The sequence below is a fragment of the Rhea americana genome, unplaced genomic scaffold, assembly GCF_003343005.1.
Source record: "Rhea americana isolate MKP2758 unplaced genomic scaffold, rheAme1 scaffold_163, whole genome shotgun sequence".
NCBI classification, from domain to species: Eukaryota; Metazoa; Chordata; class Aves; order Rheiformes; family Rheidae; genus Rhea; species Rhea americana.
In genome coordinates this window covers 1,015,176-1,032,802 of record NW_028185739.1, presented here as the reverse complement: position 1 = coordinate 1,032,802, position 17,627 = coordinate 1,015,176, and the positions used below count along the sequence as shown (strand labels likewise).

The window sequence follows — 17,627 nt, the reverse complement described above, 5'->3', positions numbered from 1 at the left end:
GCCTACGGCCCGCGCACCCCGGCCATCCCGCCGCTCTGGGCGCGGCGCCCCGCCGCCGCCGCCGCCACCGTCTTCAGCGACCGCGAGCGGCTGGAGCTGCGGGAGGCGCTGCGAGGTGACTGGGCCCGCCATGGCGCCCCCCCCTCCACACAGCGGCCGGGGGGGTCCCGCGGGCTGGCGGCCTGTGGAGAGCCGGGGCAGGGGCTGTGCCAGCCTCCTGCTTGCTGTGGAAGACTTCCCGAAAAAAAATCCGCGTAGATATTTGCGTTTTTAACAGGAAAACGCAAGCCTGCGGCGGATATACGTGTGTTGCAGCGTGGAGCAACACCGTTAAGGGAGCTCGCGTCGTTACTGGGCACGCAGCCCTCGGGAAGGCACCAGGTTGTAAAGGTGTCTGGGCCGCAGYGGCCTGATGCCGGCGGCAAGCCCCGCCGCGGATGGAGGAGCGAGACGCGGCTGTTCGCGCCCCGGCAGTGCCGCGGTCCGGCTTGTGTTACCAAAAATGAAACTTGAACTCTCAGAAAAGTTAGCCTGTTCCGCTGGCAGTAAGGGACAACAACACAACTTCGTTCACCCAAAGCAAAATGTGGCTGCATCTGAGCGCTGGCTCTCCTAATATTATCATTTAACACTTCAGGATGAAAAAAGTATCTAGAAAAAATATCTTGGAACACATAGATGGAGTACGCACAGCTCTGCTGAAGTGCTTCAGGCTTTCTGACAGTGGTACCACTTACTGTCCTGTGAAAGACTCTATAGAGCCCAGAAAATTCTCACATTACTTCCTCCTTTTGAAATGCAATCCAGATACTGTTTGCATGATTTCACTGCTGAAAGATTGCTATTCTGTGTTTTATCAAAGGTGCTGTTAAAATCCCAACTGTTTCCATATCTCCAGAGGACTTAAATACAACTGCCTTGGCAGAATTTGGGAATTATATTCAGGAAGGTAAAGTTAAACTTTAATTCTTAGCTATTTTTGCTGCTCAGTTTTAGTAAACAAATTGAGCAGAATGTGTGGTTCTTGAATGTAATGGAATAGAATTTTATTTTGTTTTTCTTAAAGAACTGGCAAAAATGGCATCTGTACATTACCTCTGCAGCAATGTACTTTGGGGTAGCAATGGCTAAAGCTAGAGCAGAGAAGTTTCAGATGTCTTTTTGCAATTACATTTTTTGGTCTTTGGGAAGGTTAAATGAGCTCACCATTACAAAAGAAAAAGGGAGGAGGGCAGAATAAGAGGAAGACCAACCCTATTTCAGCCTTTTTATTTTTTTTGGCAGCCCCATCATTGCTACCTGCAAAACAGCTGCAGCACTGTGAACAACAGTTCCCATTTTACTTAGGAAAATTTTAAATAAAAACTGAGATGGACTGGTCAAGCTGAGAGAGCAAAGCTGCATATGTGCTTCCTGAAGCAAATTTGTTATGGTCAGTCTTATTTACAGTGCTCCTACTGAGGTTAGATAGATAGCTGTGCTGTGGATAGCTATGTGATAATTTTGGAAATTACTGATAGTTTTTCTTTATTACTTTTTTTTTTTTTTTTTTTTTTTTTTTTTTTTTTTGTCTTCTTAACAGTCTTTCCTGCTGTATTTTCTTCAAAGTTCATTCAACATGAAATCGTTGGAACATATAGCCATCTTTTCACAGTTCAGGGTTCCAACCCTGAAATGATGCCCTACATGCTGCTTGCACACATGGATGTTGTGCCTGCTACCCCAGAAGGCTGGGATGTCCCTCCTTTCTCGGGTGCTGAACATGAAGGTTTCATCTATGGACGAGGAACACTGGATAACAAAAACTCAGCTATAGTATGTCGTCTTGGTAATTGGCTCTTCTACGTAGCCTGGAAAAAGACAGAGTGGAAGAATCTATTCTCCTGAGATTTATGTATTGTCTCTCGTTGCTATCTTTAAATGAAGCACATTAATAATAAATTCCTAAGCCTTGCAGTGTTCAGCCAGCTTTTCCCAGAGGTGAAATGGGAGTGGTCTTTTATCACTGAAGAAGACAGAGTTAAAGCTCATACAAACTACAGAATGTAATACGTTTATTGATGGAGATGTACTTGGATAAATGCCATATTTAAATTTTATGTCAAATACTGCCTTTGAATTCAGGGATAGACTTGAGAGCGCAGATTATGTTTCTCATGCTTGTGTTTTTATCTTCTTAATGCTTTTAGTACAAAACATACTGCTCATTAAATTAAATAGATTTGATAGCTCAAGTCAGAGTCAAAATATGTGTAGTTTAGTTAGTTTAAAGGAACAACAAGGTCCTTGAATAATTAAACTCCATTATGCTTCCCGTGCAGTTGTCACTGACTTTCTCAGTAGCAAGAACAAGCCCATACTGTATCTTTTGTATGTAGGCTGATACTGTATAGCACACTAAGTCTTAAGCGTCATTGATCAGGACTATAACAGCGTATTTTCCAGCGAATGCGAATATCATCAGTAGGAGTTGTGGAAATAAAAGCTCAGCTGTGAATGGAATAAAGTCTCCTTAAGGGCTGTGAATGCACCGTATTTCTTTTATGTTATTTTATTCTGCATACTGCTGCCTAAGAATAGTAAAATATATTCTGTTTTTTTTTTTTCAGGGCATTCTGCAAGCTCTAGAATTTCTGCTGAGAAGAAACTACAGACCCCGCAGATCTTTCTATGTTGGCATTGGACATGATGAAGAGGTATTTCTCTTTCACTGCATCTGAAGAACTAATTGTATCCATTGTCCACCTACACAACAAGGCCCTCATGTGTATCTTACAGTTATGTGGATACATACTGTGTCAGACACATGGTCATAGTTATATATTGATTGAACTAATAAGTGGTACAAAGAGACAGGCAAGGTGGTTTTGTTTAGTCATCTTAATAATAAAAAGACAAAGAATTGACTATAGTAAAACCAAATACCTCTTCAAAAATGACTAATCAATCTGTGGAGTTCATAGTTGTGAGATACCATTATGTCCAAGAACTAGTAGGRTTCAAACCAAGATTCATTAATGTTCATGGATGAGAACATCTCTCAATGTGGATGTATGTTCATTTGCTTCTAGGCCATTAGCAATGACCACTGGATTTTGCTAGAAAGAACCTTCTAATGACAGATTGTTCTGTAGCTGTTCATTATGGGATTTCTTGCGTTCTCTGCATTGTAGTACTGGTACTGTCAACAGCAAGATATTTTCCAATATTCTTCCTGATGCTGTGGCTTAACCTGGCCGGTTCCTCTGCTTGGATTCTCACAGGTGTTTGGTCAAAAGGGAGCAAAGAAGATTGCAGCTCTGTTGGAAGCTAGAGGAGTGAAACTCTCCTTCTTGTTAGATGAGGGAAGTGTTATCCTAGAAGGTGTCATTGCAGGAGTGAAGAAGCCAGTAGCTCTGTAAGTAAGAGGGTACAGAATTAACCATGACAAAAGTGATCCATTTTCAATAGTCTGTACACATATCTTTAAAGTTGCATTAATCCATTCATTTATGTATGGTTGATCAGAATAGGTATCACAGAAAAAGGTTCAATAACACTGAACTTCACTGTGGAGAAGGAGCCAGGACATTCATCCTTTCCTCCTAAGGAGACGAGCATTGGCATTCTTGCAGCAGCAATGTCCAGGTGAGGGTTTCCCTGTCATCTAACATCTGAGACAGTCGAGCAATCTCATAAGTCACTGAGAAGCGATTAGCTTTTTTAATCTTTACATTAAGAGTGTTTTGTAAGTTCCCCTTATGTATTTGAAGCTGAAGTTTGTATCTCACTTAGAAATGCAGAAATGCAATCTCCAACCAAGGGAAAAATGACAAATGTCTGGAGTGTCTTTCCAACTGTTCCTAGTATCTGTTGAGTCCTTGTAATCTGGACAAGTGCTACATCATCATACTTATACTAATTCACTCAGTAGCAACAGAGATTACCAATGTTTTTTTTTTTTTATTATTTCAAATGTGCGTTTCCTTTGCTGCAGACTGGAGCAGAATCCCATGCCCAATCGGTTCGGCTATGGGCCAGAACTCATGACTCTGGAGCACCTTGCCTCAGAGGTGAGGAAAGAACTATMATTTCATTCACAGATTTTAATATTACTAAGTGAAGAGTAATCCAGTATTGAGCATAGTGCATAGTTATGGATTTCCTGTTGAAATAATTTACTGGAAAGAAGAAGACTCTAGCTGGCATTTTCTCATGCAGGGAAGTGTTCCTATTAACCTTGTTTTAAGTACAGAAGAACGACTACACTGTCATCTTGAAACTTAAGAACTTACTGACTTGTGGTTTTGTTTCTTCCATTTAGTTCAGTTTTCCTCTCAATCTTGTCATGACCAATTTATGGCTSTTTTCACCTATTGTTAGCAGGTAAGAAAATATATCCTTCCTAAGCATTCCTAGCCTATCACCCTTAAAAGATGAAGACCCATAGCCATTTCTAGTTTTCCAAGGAAATCAGTCATCCCATTTCATAGCTGAGACAGAGTGCTTCACAGTTAGTAAGTGCTTTGTTAATTGAATATGCCTTTATTCAGCTTGTTGCCCATGTAATTGTGGTTATGTTTTATAGATATTAAATTTTGAAAAATTCTTTTTTTCTTTTTTTTCTTTTTCTTTTTTATTGAGAATTCTTTCCTGGAAACCTTCCACCAATGCCTTGATTCGAACTACTACAGCAGTCACAATGTTTAATGCGGGAGTCAAGGTACTTCATTTTGATTTATTTATTTTTACTTTTTTCCCATGTGGCATGACACAATTTGAAATAGTGTTGTAGGAGGATGATTCTGCCAGTGTACATGCCCTCACTACCATTAACACTTCATTTTTTATGTGGCTTGGGTTTAGTTACAGTTAAAAATTACTTCATTTCTGAAGTAACTGGTACCTGCCTCACAGAGATCCAAGGTTACAAATAGTTTATGTTTTAGGATGGATACCACAGAACATTATCTGTGTTACAATACTGTAACACAGATGTTACAATACTGTAAAGTATTGTTGATGATAGTTGAAACCATGTTACAGTCACAAGTACTGAGTAAGGCTCAGATGGAGCCTCACTTTTGTGAGAACATGTCTGACGTTTACTGTCATTCTAGTAGGCTTAGCATGCACCTGGGATGAGAAATAACAGGTTCTGGCTGGTGCAGCCAGGCCTTGCCCTAGTAAAGAGAAGCAGCCATCCAAAAATACTATAACCCTGGAAAATAAGCAGGCTATTTTGTGTTCCATGGCGGGGGGAATCYGTTACTGAAAAGTGTGCTTTCAAGAAAGGAAATTACAATGGCTGAACAGTGACACTGAGTGGCCAGGAGAGAAGTGACACTTTGCTTTCTTTTGTTTTTTAGAAAATTGTAACTTTGGTGAAAAGCTATAGACACTCATTCTTTARAAGAGAGTTATGTGTCTTCACTAATATAATCTGTTAAGTGTCTTACATGCTTCATACTTAGGGAAAAGAAATATGACAGTAAAATAAATTTTTGGACACATTAGGTAAAATATTGTTAAAAAACAAACTTTACTGAAGTTTCTCAAAGTTTGTGAAGGGGGAGGGTTTATACAGATAAGTTTTTTTTCTTGTGAACAGATAACCTTGTTTGTTGAAACCATGAATATTTCTTTGTACAATTATCTGCATTATAAATGAGATTTATAGTATTTAAACACAGATTATGGAAGGAGATTACCATATTTATGTTAGTAGGAACAAAATGAAGCTGTAGGTTATGAGGGCTGGAGTTGTTTGAGCAGTTTCTGAGTTTGCAGTTGGCATTTTGATCTGTTTTTAACTTTCTTTTGAGTTTTGATTCTTTTTTTCTAGATAAACGTTGTCCCATCTTCTGCAAAAGCAACTGTGAACTTCCGGATCCATTCTTCAGAAAAGGCCACTGAGGTACTATCCACTCAATCATTTACTTTTCTGCTCTCCTTTCGGGTAGTTTAYTTCTCTGTACCTTTGAAACTAGTGACTGATTTACTGACAGGAAGCTTCCCTCTGTTTTTAATGTTTTCTATACCTTTAGGCATTTTGTCAGCCAAGCCGTTGAGGTGTGTTCTATTAAAGATTCCCACAGAAAATGCATGAGATGTATGAGACGGTACAAAAATCATCTGCTTTCATTTTGTGCATGAGTTGTGTAGGTACATAGCGCCTTTGTTCAGGCTGTATGCCTCCTTGCTTCCAGATGCTGCTTTATTCTCCATCCTTTCCTGAGCAAAATAGCACTCATATCTAAGATTAACTTAGCCTCTGTGGCAGCAGGTGTGTTCTATTGGAAAGCTCTTGCCTTCTCTCGCCATATTTAAACAAGCACTGGAAGGGGAAGATTTGGAAACTGYGCCTTTATGCAGGCTGAATTTCATCTCAAAGGAGGAAAAAATGTCAGATAAGCCGTGTTTGTTACCAAGTTCCTTGTTTCTTATGGCTTTTTCTTTACCTGGGTTTGTAGCTAGAGTAATTCATCACATTTGAATGGGTGATTTGCTTTAATGCTGGGTRTCTGTACTGGCTATTGTTATAAGGAGCGCAGTGCAAGTGAGAAAGGTTGATCTGTTTACAAGTGGAATAGAATTTATTCAGCGCCACCTTCTTAGAAACTCTGTTAAAATTTCAAATATCTTCTGAATAGGGAACAGAGTAAGAAGCAAACGACATTTGAAAGCATGCCCTGCAGTTACAGGAAGCAGACTTCAGCAGTCATTCTTGTGCCAAAGAGCACATGGATCATATGTGACTATGGAATGGAAGCGTTAAATCTTCTGTGAGAATGAGACAGTCTTGAGCAACTGCGTAGATATGACAGAGCTGTCCAGCAAAGGACAGCCATGAAAAATTATCAGTAAATARTATCTTCCCTTCTCAAACCTTTGATGAACATTTACCTTTCTAGATGCTTTTTCTGGATTCTGTTTACTTGGATGACCCAGCAGCAGCTTGACCACATGCTTTTCAGGGCTGAAGCATTTCAGGGAGACCTTGAGACAGTGATACTCGTCTGATTTGYGCTAGAAAAAAAATTTAGCTTTAATACCAGTCATCCAGTGAGTAAGAGGAAGACAGATTGTCACTCAGTACCAGTCCTAAATATGCATCTATATTTGGAGCCACAATTGGCAGTTCACTGACAAACATTTTCTGGAAACTGGATCATAGGCAGGCATCAACAAGGGACGTTTTCTCATTTCCTTTGCTTATTTAATCTCTGTGCTTAACCCATAGGTGCTAGAGACAGTTAGAAACACTATTGCTGATAACAGAGTGAAGATTGATGTAGTAGAGGCCTTTGACCCACTCCCCATCAGTCCTTGGGATGACCAGACATTTGGAGTCCATGTATTTCAAAGAACCGTTCTGGATACTTTCCCAAACGTTGACAGTGTGGTCCCAGGTAAGAGCAAGCACATGATGATTATTGTTTCCTTTCCAACTTCCACCCTTCTTCCTCCCTTTGCTCTCTCCCCTCCTCCCCTGCCATTGCTTTGTTTCCATTTTCTGTGTATTTCTCCACCCCAGCTGTTAACTACTGGAAACAGCTGCTTTTTCCTTTTCAATTTGGTTCCCTCTTTCTGTTTTAAACTTCTTGATGTTGTTTTTTAATAGTGGAAGTAAAAGACCAAACAGGAAACTGACCGAAACAATGAGCCTTGAATTGGACTCTACACGTACAAAGGGATCTCTTCAGGGAAGAAAGGAATTGTGAGGGAGCAGGAGGTCTTCTTGCTTTAGCTCTTCTTGTGTTGTTTCATAACTAGCAAAGCCATTCCTGCTCTTCTGTATTATTCCTTATGATTCCAGCTCCTTCCCCTGCTGACAGTTCCTTGCTAGTTCTGTACATTTGGTCGGATTGCAGTTTGAAGCTTGAACTTCTGTAGACGCTAGTTATCATAGCTGTCCTTAGAATAGTTGAACTGTATGTTCAGTTCCTCTTGTTACTGAAGAGAGAATTTTCTTCTTTCGGGATGTAGCATAGACTGTTTTCAATGATTTGGCTTTTGGTGTAGGTATGGGTCATGTAAAATTGTTACCAGATGCCTTTTCTTTCTCTTGGGAAATGTGGGTCGTTAATTTGCTGTTCTCATGTAAAGTAAAACTGAGGTTTGTTTTCCAGGCACATGTGTTGGAAACACAGACAGCAGGCATTTCACTAACGTCACAAATGCCATTTATCGATTTAACCCAGTGCTCTTGAAATCGGATGATCTTCCCAGGTACTGTGTTCTATCTGTATGGGGGCAGCTGTTTGGGGTGGAGACTAAAGAAAGAGAAAATGGATACGTGTTAGGCGGGAGAAGGAAACCCAGCCTTGTATACCTTGGCATGGCATTGTTGTTGCCTCACATTCTCTTAGGCCACCCATTTCCTGCTGATTTGGGTGCTGCACAAATAGAGGATGATAATTACATTGGGAGAACATTAGTCCTTATTCTTCGTTACTTCAGATGCAGACAAGACCTCATTCAGGTGTCCCTATCCAATAGTACAGCAGAATTTGTACAATAAAGTAAGGCTGGTTGGATGCTATATATAGTGCTGCAGTTTGGAAGGTATTGTTGTAGTGTTTGGTCTTGTTTTAAGAGACCTATCCCTGTGTTTGGCACACGTGCCACTCCCAATTCATTAGCTCCTTAATGCTAGTTTCCTGGGGTAAAATGATAAAGAAGAAGGTACTATGCAAGGAGATTGTTTATTTTCTATGACATGGATTTATCATTTTATTGAGGTGCAGGTGATACAGGAGTAGAGTGCTCTGGTAGCTGTACAAGACAAAATGGCCAAGATCGGGACAGAGAAGTAGAATACTGGCTGTTCTTTTCCACACGATCTGTGGGCTTAGTCACTGTGCTCGGAGCCTTAGAATTGGTAAATTATTTTGGTTGTCCTGAGGAACAGACATTACATGGTTAGAGTGCCATATCTGGCATATATTGTGGTCTTTCTATGTTGCATGTTGCTTTATGAAATGAGCAGACAAATAGGATGCTCATTATGTGCAAGTGGGTCACAAACACACAAATGCATACTRGAATGAAAAACATTCTTCTCTTTCTACCAGGATCCATGGGTTGAATGAGAGAATCTCTGTTGAGGTTTATGAAAAACAGGTCGAGTTTCTCTTTCAACTGATTAAGAACTGTGATATTGACAAGCTTCCGGAGCCTCACGCAACCTCCCATGAGCTGTGAGACAAAAGCTGAGAGCAGCAGGTACAGAGGTAGACTCAGGGGCGGCAGGGATTTGGCATATTGAGCTGTGTCTAGAATTTTATTATTGCAAATTGTGGTTTACATACAGATGAAAAAAATGTTGGTTGTTTGGTTRTTGCTTTAGCTACAGGTGCACAGTTTGCCAGAAAGTGATAAGAACCTGACCAAAACACAACAGATAACCCTGATTTCTGTGTTTCCCTATTCTCATGCAGACATTAATCTGATGACACTACGTTTTTCCACACTTTCTTTAAATCCTTAAGCCTCTGAAATTRGTAGTCACTTAGAAATCTAAGCTATAATTTGCAGTCACTCATCCATCTCTAAAAGAGCTAATCTCCCTATGTGTGCTTTTGACAAACTCCTCCTGTACGGATAATTGATTTTTCACAAGGACTGTCTCTATCAAAAGCTTGTGTGGAAAGCCTGTAACATGGTGCTGATTTGGTGTACTTGGGTAGCATTGTATTGAGTCTGTTGCACTGCTGTTTTGTATAGGCTTCTTTCGCAGGTGGTGCTCTCAACCAATGTCAGTGTTATCTAGGTATTGCTAGTTCTCCCATTCATGCACTGATTTCTAACTCTAGTTTAAAATACTGACCTCCAGAAGTTCTAATTCTGTTGCTTTAACTGATGTCGCCCTGATTTCAGAGGTGCTAAATCTGCTATTAACGTTTTTCCCCATCTTTTCAGTGACTTTTTTTTCCTCTTTCTTTGGTAAGGCCTAGAATGTATTGTGCAGCTGGGTGTCAGACTAAGGAACTGCAGCTTTAAATAGGAAACTAAATCAGCATTGTCTGCTAATATATGTTCTCTTTGCCCTGAATCAGTTTCTCTGTAGTATATGTTTCTCTTTCCTCTGAGAACTTGATTCTGAAAAAGAGTTAGCCCTTCAGTTTCTTCCAGTTCAGCGGGAGCAGGGAGCCTTCTCTGTTCCTTCKTTGCCTCACTAGCACTTTTCACTTTACTCTAGCACTTAAATCATTCTTGATTTAACTCTTTGGGAACCCTAAGGTGGACAGGCCATTGATGTTGACTCTGTTTCGTCTTGTCGTGCACTTCTTGCATTAGCATACCTAACTTGTTAGCACTGAAGAGTTAAATATTCTTCTTTTGGCCTAAATAGTCCCTTTAGCTGCAGTTACTGTTATTAATTAAACAAGGAAGGAATTAAGAATCAGATGTTAGCCAAAGTACACACAGGGTGAAAAATACTTTGTTGCACTGACATGCATTTCCTGTGCTATAGGAACCAGCCATGTATCCTTCTGTTGCACTGCTGCAGAGATGCTTGTTTCTTTTTCAGAGTTTATTATGCACCGGAGTAGGTGGTTATTCTGATTTATACTCACATTGTACAATGTACTGAAATGTACATGAAGTATCTTGAAATATATCTTGAAAAAGAGTGATGGAAATGTGATTTCTATTCATTCCTTTCACCATTCTGTATTTGCAGTCTGACTTTACCAGTACAGACAATGGGCTAAAACTGTATCAAGTGACTAAGTAGTTGAAAACATATCATAATTTTTATCTAATAAAAAAGGAAGGCAAATTATTTTCTGATTATTATTTAGTCTTTTAATGTAACTGTATAACTGCAATGAAATCATTTCCACACCTGGTTCTGCACYAGAGCAAGTTGTAAAGTTTCCATCAAAACAAATCCACATATTTTCCAGCCAGCTTTAATCCTGCACCCTCCCTGGTAGTCTCCTTTCTACACAAAATTAACTAATTCTGTTTATGCATTACTGGATAGTAAATATTTTGYATTTTTTACCTTTTATTCATTCAATTTGTATGTCCTAACATCATTAATCTCTTCAGCTGTGTATCAACAGCTCTTCACAGAGGTGTCATTCCTCTTTCAAATTCTTGTTGCAGATGCAGCAAAAGTGGTATGTCAGGGTACAGCACATATTAAAAATAAATTGCCATGAGTAGAAGGCAGAGGAAATTTTTCCTCTGACTAGTCTCTGTAAAGGTGACTAAGGCTCTAAAGCCTTTGCTTCAACTTTGGTTGTATGGGACCAATACTGTTTAACATCTTCCTTAATGACGTGGATGATGAGACAGACTGATGAGAGACTGATGAGACAGATGAGAGGACTTGCACCCTCAGCAAGTCTGTATCAACCACTCCCCCCAATTTTGTATCATCTAAACCAGACAACTGTGCTGCCATTCAGGGGCAGGTCCACAGGCTGAAGAAATGGGCCAACAGGACTCTCATGAAATTCAGCCAAGGGAAATAAAGTCCTGCRCTGGGGGAGAGATGGCCCGATGCAGGACCGGCTGGAAAGCAGTTTTGCAGAAATGGACCTGGGGGTCCTGGTGGACAGCRAATCGGATAYGACCAGCAAAGAAGGCAAACAGCATCAGGAGGGGAGTGAGTAAAGACTAGATGATCTCCAGATGCCCCTTTCAACCTCAACCATTCTCTGATTCTGTGGCAGTGGTCATGCTGCAAAAATCCTAACTTGCCTCATGCTGTTGTGCAGCGAAGAATGTGCTGTGGTGTGGAAGGAGGGATTTGCTGTCTGTTAAAATAGCAAAAGAGTCCTAAAGACATAAAGCATCCTTTWTATTTTGTAATCTCCTGTCCCTGATCAAAAATCACTCATCTCTGTGTTTTTGCAAGGATTATTTCTTGAAAGGAGATTCATTTGAAGATTCATTTTGTTGCTGAAGGGAAAGTGAAGGACAAACAGCACTGGCAAGGCAGGGCTGTTTTTGGCAGGTACTATGCAAAAGTGTGCCGTGGGGTTTTGCTAATGTGGCTTGTTGCAGAGCCTTATTAAGTGCTGCTTATCGGCTAGTGCTGAAATCATGCAGTGTGCCTCTGCAGTAAATGTTCAACAGAGCTTTATTCTCACCTGAAGCCTCTGAACAGAGGTGCCTTAAACAGGTCTTATCCTTCAGGCTCCAATGATCCTCAGCTCTCCCCATTTTTTTCAGTCACTTCTGATAATGAYGCACGCTTAGTACCTACAGCAGTTTTGTCCTTTCTATTCTCCCTTGTTTTATCATATTAGCTGCCATGTCACACTTATCTGGCACAATTCTGAAGGGTTGCCTGGTGATCTGATACTTGCATTCTGCTTCTGACAGAACAGTATCTTCTCCACCCCATTCTCATTCTCTCCACCTTTCTCATTATATGTTCTCACAGAATGTCTCTCACCTTGAGTAGTGTTTGAAATCTTTGGGTCAACATGTAAATTGTTGTGTAAGGATGGTGCACTGGCCTACTTTGCTCAGATCATTTAAAATTTTGCATTGCATGACTAACTTCTTGATGATGACAAATACATCATGAAAAAACAGACCGATAACTCTGGTTTATTCTTTTKTGTAATGAGTCACATGGACCAATTGCCTCTGATTCATCAGAGAAACAAAAGCCTGATTTTCTGCTCTGAAGACATGTAGCTTGGTGTTATGTTTAATAGGGTTTTAATGCTGTTTGTATCAGCCCAGTTCCAGTATGTTAGTGTATTCCTGTGTTGCTTGCATAGCAACTTCCTTTTTCCTCTTCTTTGCAGCCAACTCTACAAAGCTGACATTCTTCTGAAAACACTTACTCAAAGTAATATGTCTGTGGTTGTCCAGCCACAGCAGCCTGCTAGCAAGCACAGCAGCTGATGTGGGGTCATACAGGCCTGCAACACTACGAAGAAAAGGTCACATTCCACACCTGCATTTTCTAAAGAAAGCTCTGTTGCTGGCCTCTGTTTAAAAGGGCTGAGTTTATTTTGAGCCTCCAGTGACCATGGAGAGTTCAGACACAGAGCTGGAGGACAATCCAGGAACAAGGTGTTTACAAAGTTGTTTCCTCCTGCCTTGCATTTGACACTTGCATTCTTGGCTCCTCTTTTGCTRCTTTGGTATTTCATGGATTTGATGAAGTCCATTTTCTTAAGCAGGTGCTGTCACATCTTCCCCGCTTGACTCAGCCAGTGCCACTGAGCAAGACTTCTCTTGAGTAACTTGRAGGCTCCTCAGCCATGTGCAATATCCTTTGCCATTCAAGAGAGGCACTCCTCACCTGTGACMCTCAGTCCTGACCTGTAGTACTGTGTGCTGTTACCAGGTTGAACCTTGCACAGATTCTTGCCAGTGCATTCAGTCCCCATCTGCAGCTCYTCTGCAGAGGTTGCTACTGCTCTGTAATTTTTACAGACATACTTTATTTCTTTAGTTTTCAAATTCAGGTTGCCAAAATAACCCTTTAAAGAAACTGTACTGTCATGACCTATGAGGTCTCTACTGCAGCACTGGTAGTTGTACATCAGCATCTCTCAATACTTGTAGCAAGGCCTAGAGGCATTCAGAAGTGCTGCCCAGGTTGTGTTTTTTTCCTTTTTTCCTTTTTTTTTTTGCTTGAACAGTGTAGTGAAGGCTATACGTGATCTGAGTTGCAGCGCAGGAGGCTTGGCTCTGGTTTCCAGTTCCATAGCTTCCCAGGGTAGCAGGGGCGGCAGAGATAAAGAGCGCAGCGTGGTGGGGAAGGGAGTGACCTGCTTCACTCAGTAGAGATCACTCTGGCTGATTTAAGAGCTGTGATGGCGGGCGCCAAAGGAAGCTGCAGTCAGTTCACAGCAGGAAGGAAAATGACCACATTGAARGGTAGTTAATGCAAGGGGTGGAGAAGAAAGAGTAAATGCTCTTCATCACTGACGTATTTACCTACGGGTTCGGTCAAGGTCTGGGCAGTAGGATACAAAAAGCAACATCCAAGCCATGAAGCATATTCCAAATGGATAATTATTTGCCATTGAGCATTTTTATTCTTCCCACCACATTTAGATATTTAAACATTATTATCGTTCTGGCTATTTACATTTGTGCACCACAGGAGGTTAATCCAATGTCATCGTTGGGATTTTGTGAAGTGACAGGAACACACAATAGGAAGTTGAGTAGGGAGCTGAGATGATTCTCATTTGTAATTTTTTAAGTATCAGTCTCTGCCTTGACCAGCCCAGAAGACTCATGGTGTTAGTGTCTTCTTTGGCCTAACTTCTGGGAGGGAAAAAAATGTAGAGGCTATACCTGGAAGAAGGCAGAARTGTGAGGCATGTCCTCAGTCCCACCCTGACAGGTGGCCGCACTGCTGCTGGGTCGGCAGCTGTGGACACAGGAACCGCTGGCCTCACAGGAAGCCAGGGCCCTTCAGCCTTCCTCTGCCAGATGTTCTCACATGGCAAAAAGCCCTAGGGATGTACCTGAGTGACACTGACGTGTGTTTGTCACAGCAGACACAGCATGTGGGTGACACGTGAATACTGTTGAGACAAGCAGCTGTTTAGACCTTTAGAAAAAGGCTGCTGGTGGTTTTGTTTGCTTCCAGGACTGGTAAAACAGAACTTCTGTGATCTGCATTTCTTGTCCCAGACCAGGACCAGAATAGGGTCAACTTCTGACATTGTTGCCTGCCTTCATAAATTGCTTTTGCTTTGGACTGATCTCTGTAGCGGTAAGTCATTATCCATGACCTGATCAGTCATTGAGTTTGTCTGCTGAGATTCCTAATTGTAAAGACTTTAATAACTAGGTCCCCTCAGAATCCATGGTCAAATGCAACTGAGGCTCCATTCAGGTCAGAAAATTAGAGGTTAAGAGGGTGGACAGCTGTGAAACTACAGCAGGGAGCAAAAGGTCTGGACTTCTCAAAACATTCAAATTCTGTGGGGTTTTTTTTTGGGGGGGTGACTTTGTCCAAATCTCTTCRTCTTTCTGTATCTCTGATATCTGTGAAAAGGGAAAATTCTACTGCCTTTATCCAATACACATTTTGGCTTCATAGGCCATTACAAGGTYCTTGCTCAGAACTGGACTGTGTGGTGTGACAGCTTCATAGTGCTRAAGTCATGTGGCTGCTATAAAACACATGGGCACAATTTTCCATAATCTAGTGTACCTCAGTGGTAAATTCTTTCCTTTCCAAGCATTCTGTTGCCATTGGTACCTGCTACTCTGCAACTGGAAATCCATTTCCTGCCCTTTTATCCTCTGCCTTTCTGATCTCTGCGCGTCAGCGTAGGTGGTGGAGGTTTTATCTATTTCTGTTTTCTTGTCTCAGGCGGCTTTTGTCTTCATGCTTCCACTTCCTGAGCGTGCAGCTGGCCGGACTGTTAATCAACAAGGTCACATTTTGGTGTGTGTTATGGTTGTGGGGGGGAAACAGTTGCTCYGTGGGGGATATGGATTTTCCAAATCAGGAAGGAAAGATAAAGGCGGAAATAGCGTCTAAAAGCCCAGGKTTTTTTGGACAAAGGAAGGCAGAAGCTAAGGCTGGAGGCAGGATTTGGGACTCCTGGGTTCCCCTCGGCTTGAGTGTGGAGCTGTGTTGCAGCTTTAGCTAAGACATTTTGTGTGGCTYAGCTTTCCCATATGTCTCTTTGGCTGTGTCACGGCAGGCGGTTAACATGAGAATTAGTTAAACGACTGCAAATGCAACTGCCAGTGGTCATCATCCTTTGAAATACTAGGTTCAATCTTTGTAATGCCAGATAGGTACAAAATCTAGTACACGTTGCTAGTTATTCTTACGTTGTACAGGTGGCACTCTTCTGACCTGCTCTAGAAATTCAGCCTTCTTAGAAGAGAAATATCTGCAAATGTTGTTGGGACCGAGAAAGTTAGAAAAGTGGTTTTATCTGAGCTATCTCCACGCTGCTTTAAATATACATAGATTGTCCTGCTTTCAGTGTGTCAGTCACCCTTTCCTTCCAAAGCAACAAATATTTCAGGAAAGAAAACTCCCGATGTTCAAATTTTAAATTTTGTAAGCAGAAAGGAATTAAGGAGCAGAGCACACGTTTCTGGAGCACACGTTTCTGGAAGGGTCTGAATCACAATGGATCTCTTGCCGCCACTGACCATGACTACCATCATTTCCTTATTTTAAGAAATGAAGTCAGCAGTTCTAGTCATACTTGACTGGGTGTCTGTGGGGGAGTGCAGTTCCTGTGTCGCCYTCCCTCTTCCCCTCACACACACGCTGGTGTCACGGAGACCATTACTCTTTCAAGACCTGTCTCCAAGGCATGGAGCTGGGGATCACGTAATCAGTCTGGGTAGTAACTTGCTGGTGMCCATTTCCTGGGAGGAAAGGAAAGGCAGGAAGGAAAAACAACAACTGGTCACAGTTCCATTTGTGTTTAAAATGAAAAAAAAAGAAGAAAAAATGAAATAAAAGGGGAATGTCAATCAGAAAAGCTGGTTTCATTAAGAAAGAATCCTGCAGAGCCACACTAACTGCAGAGGTACTGACCTCCAAGYAGAAGTTCCTGCTTTTTACACGTACATTTGTTATGGGCCAGTTTGGCATGAACAGATGGAGGAGTGAGTACMTGTGATAATATTCCTACTACTATTTGCTGCACTGCTTCAAAKAAGCCACTGAATCTGGCACGGAGGCTTGAACGCGGGCTCGTACTGTCTGTACTGTGTTAGCGTTCCTGGGCTTCAGTCCCACTGTGATAGGCAATGTACAGATCCTTCGGCGAGAGCARAATCTGTACCAGAAAGCTATGGTTATTTAGAGTAAAATGATAAAATACCCTTAGGCTGCAGTTTCACAATCACGTTAAGCTGACCTAAGTGAGAGMTACTGCTGGAAATATCCTTCCTCTCTGTATTTCCACTCCTCCCATCTTCTTGCACTAGCAGGGAACCATCTGGATGAAAACTTAGCAAGTTCTTGATGAATCAGTTTTCATTTGTAGCAGTGATTTGATCCAATTCCCAACATGATCACACAATCACAAGAGGCCTCACAAAGAAAGAGGCAGAAACACAGCGCCGGRATTAGAGGAGGCAGTGGGGCTCTTTCTTTCCGGTCTGCGGTTGGGTCGGATGCGGTATTTTGTGACCGTTGTGCCTGGTTTAGAGGTGCCGTATACCACGCAGAGCGACGTTCACATGGATGCGTCAGTGTACGCGTGGAGATGCAACCTAGCAACAGCTCTGCACAACGTGGCTACCCCAGAAGAAAATGGGAAGAGCGAGGATCRATGTCGCCAGGCTTGCTGTGAGCAGCGTTAGGCAGCCAGCGGCTGGGCAAGTCCTGTGCTCAGAAAGCGCAGGGAAGGGGCGCGTGGCCCCGGCCTGCGGCGATGGCCCAGGGAATCCTGGTGTTACTGCTGTCTTTCCTGATAGTAACTCAGTTCCCAGGTCTGCCTGAAGCCCGCTACCACACACTGCTCCCAGCCTTCCCTGTGACTCGTTAAACCCCTGTCCCCGGGGGGCGGCTCGGCACAGGCRAGGCGCCTCCCGGGACCGGCCGGGCTGAGGCTCCCCTTGCAGCGGCGAACAAGAAGGGGCAGTAGGAAGCCCGCCAGCCCGCTCAAGGCCGGCACCTCGCACTGCTCTGCAGAGCCAGGGCCCGAGCAGCGCCCGCGGGC

General features: G+C 42.2%; 1 protein-coding gene across 1 annotated transcript; it reads left to right on the top strand.

The window, feature by feature from the left end:
• PM20D1 (peptidase M20 domain containing 1) lies at positions 1-10,771 on the top strand (the record flags this gene model as incomplete). The annotated part of the gene is made up of 13 exons (XM_085300314.1): positions 1-115; positions 863-949; positions 1,583-1,815; positions 2,610-2,696; positions 3,264-3,397; positions 3,508-3,627; positions 3,977-4,052; positions 4,304-4,365; positions 4,624-4,702; positions 5,825-5,896; positions 7,223-7,391; positions 8,112-8,211; positions 9,057-10,771. Coding segments are annotated over 13 exons (1,464 nt in total), but the record flags the coding sequence as incomplete, so codon positions are not given.
• Between the last annotated feature and the right edge of the window lie 6,856 nt (positions 10,772-17,627).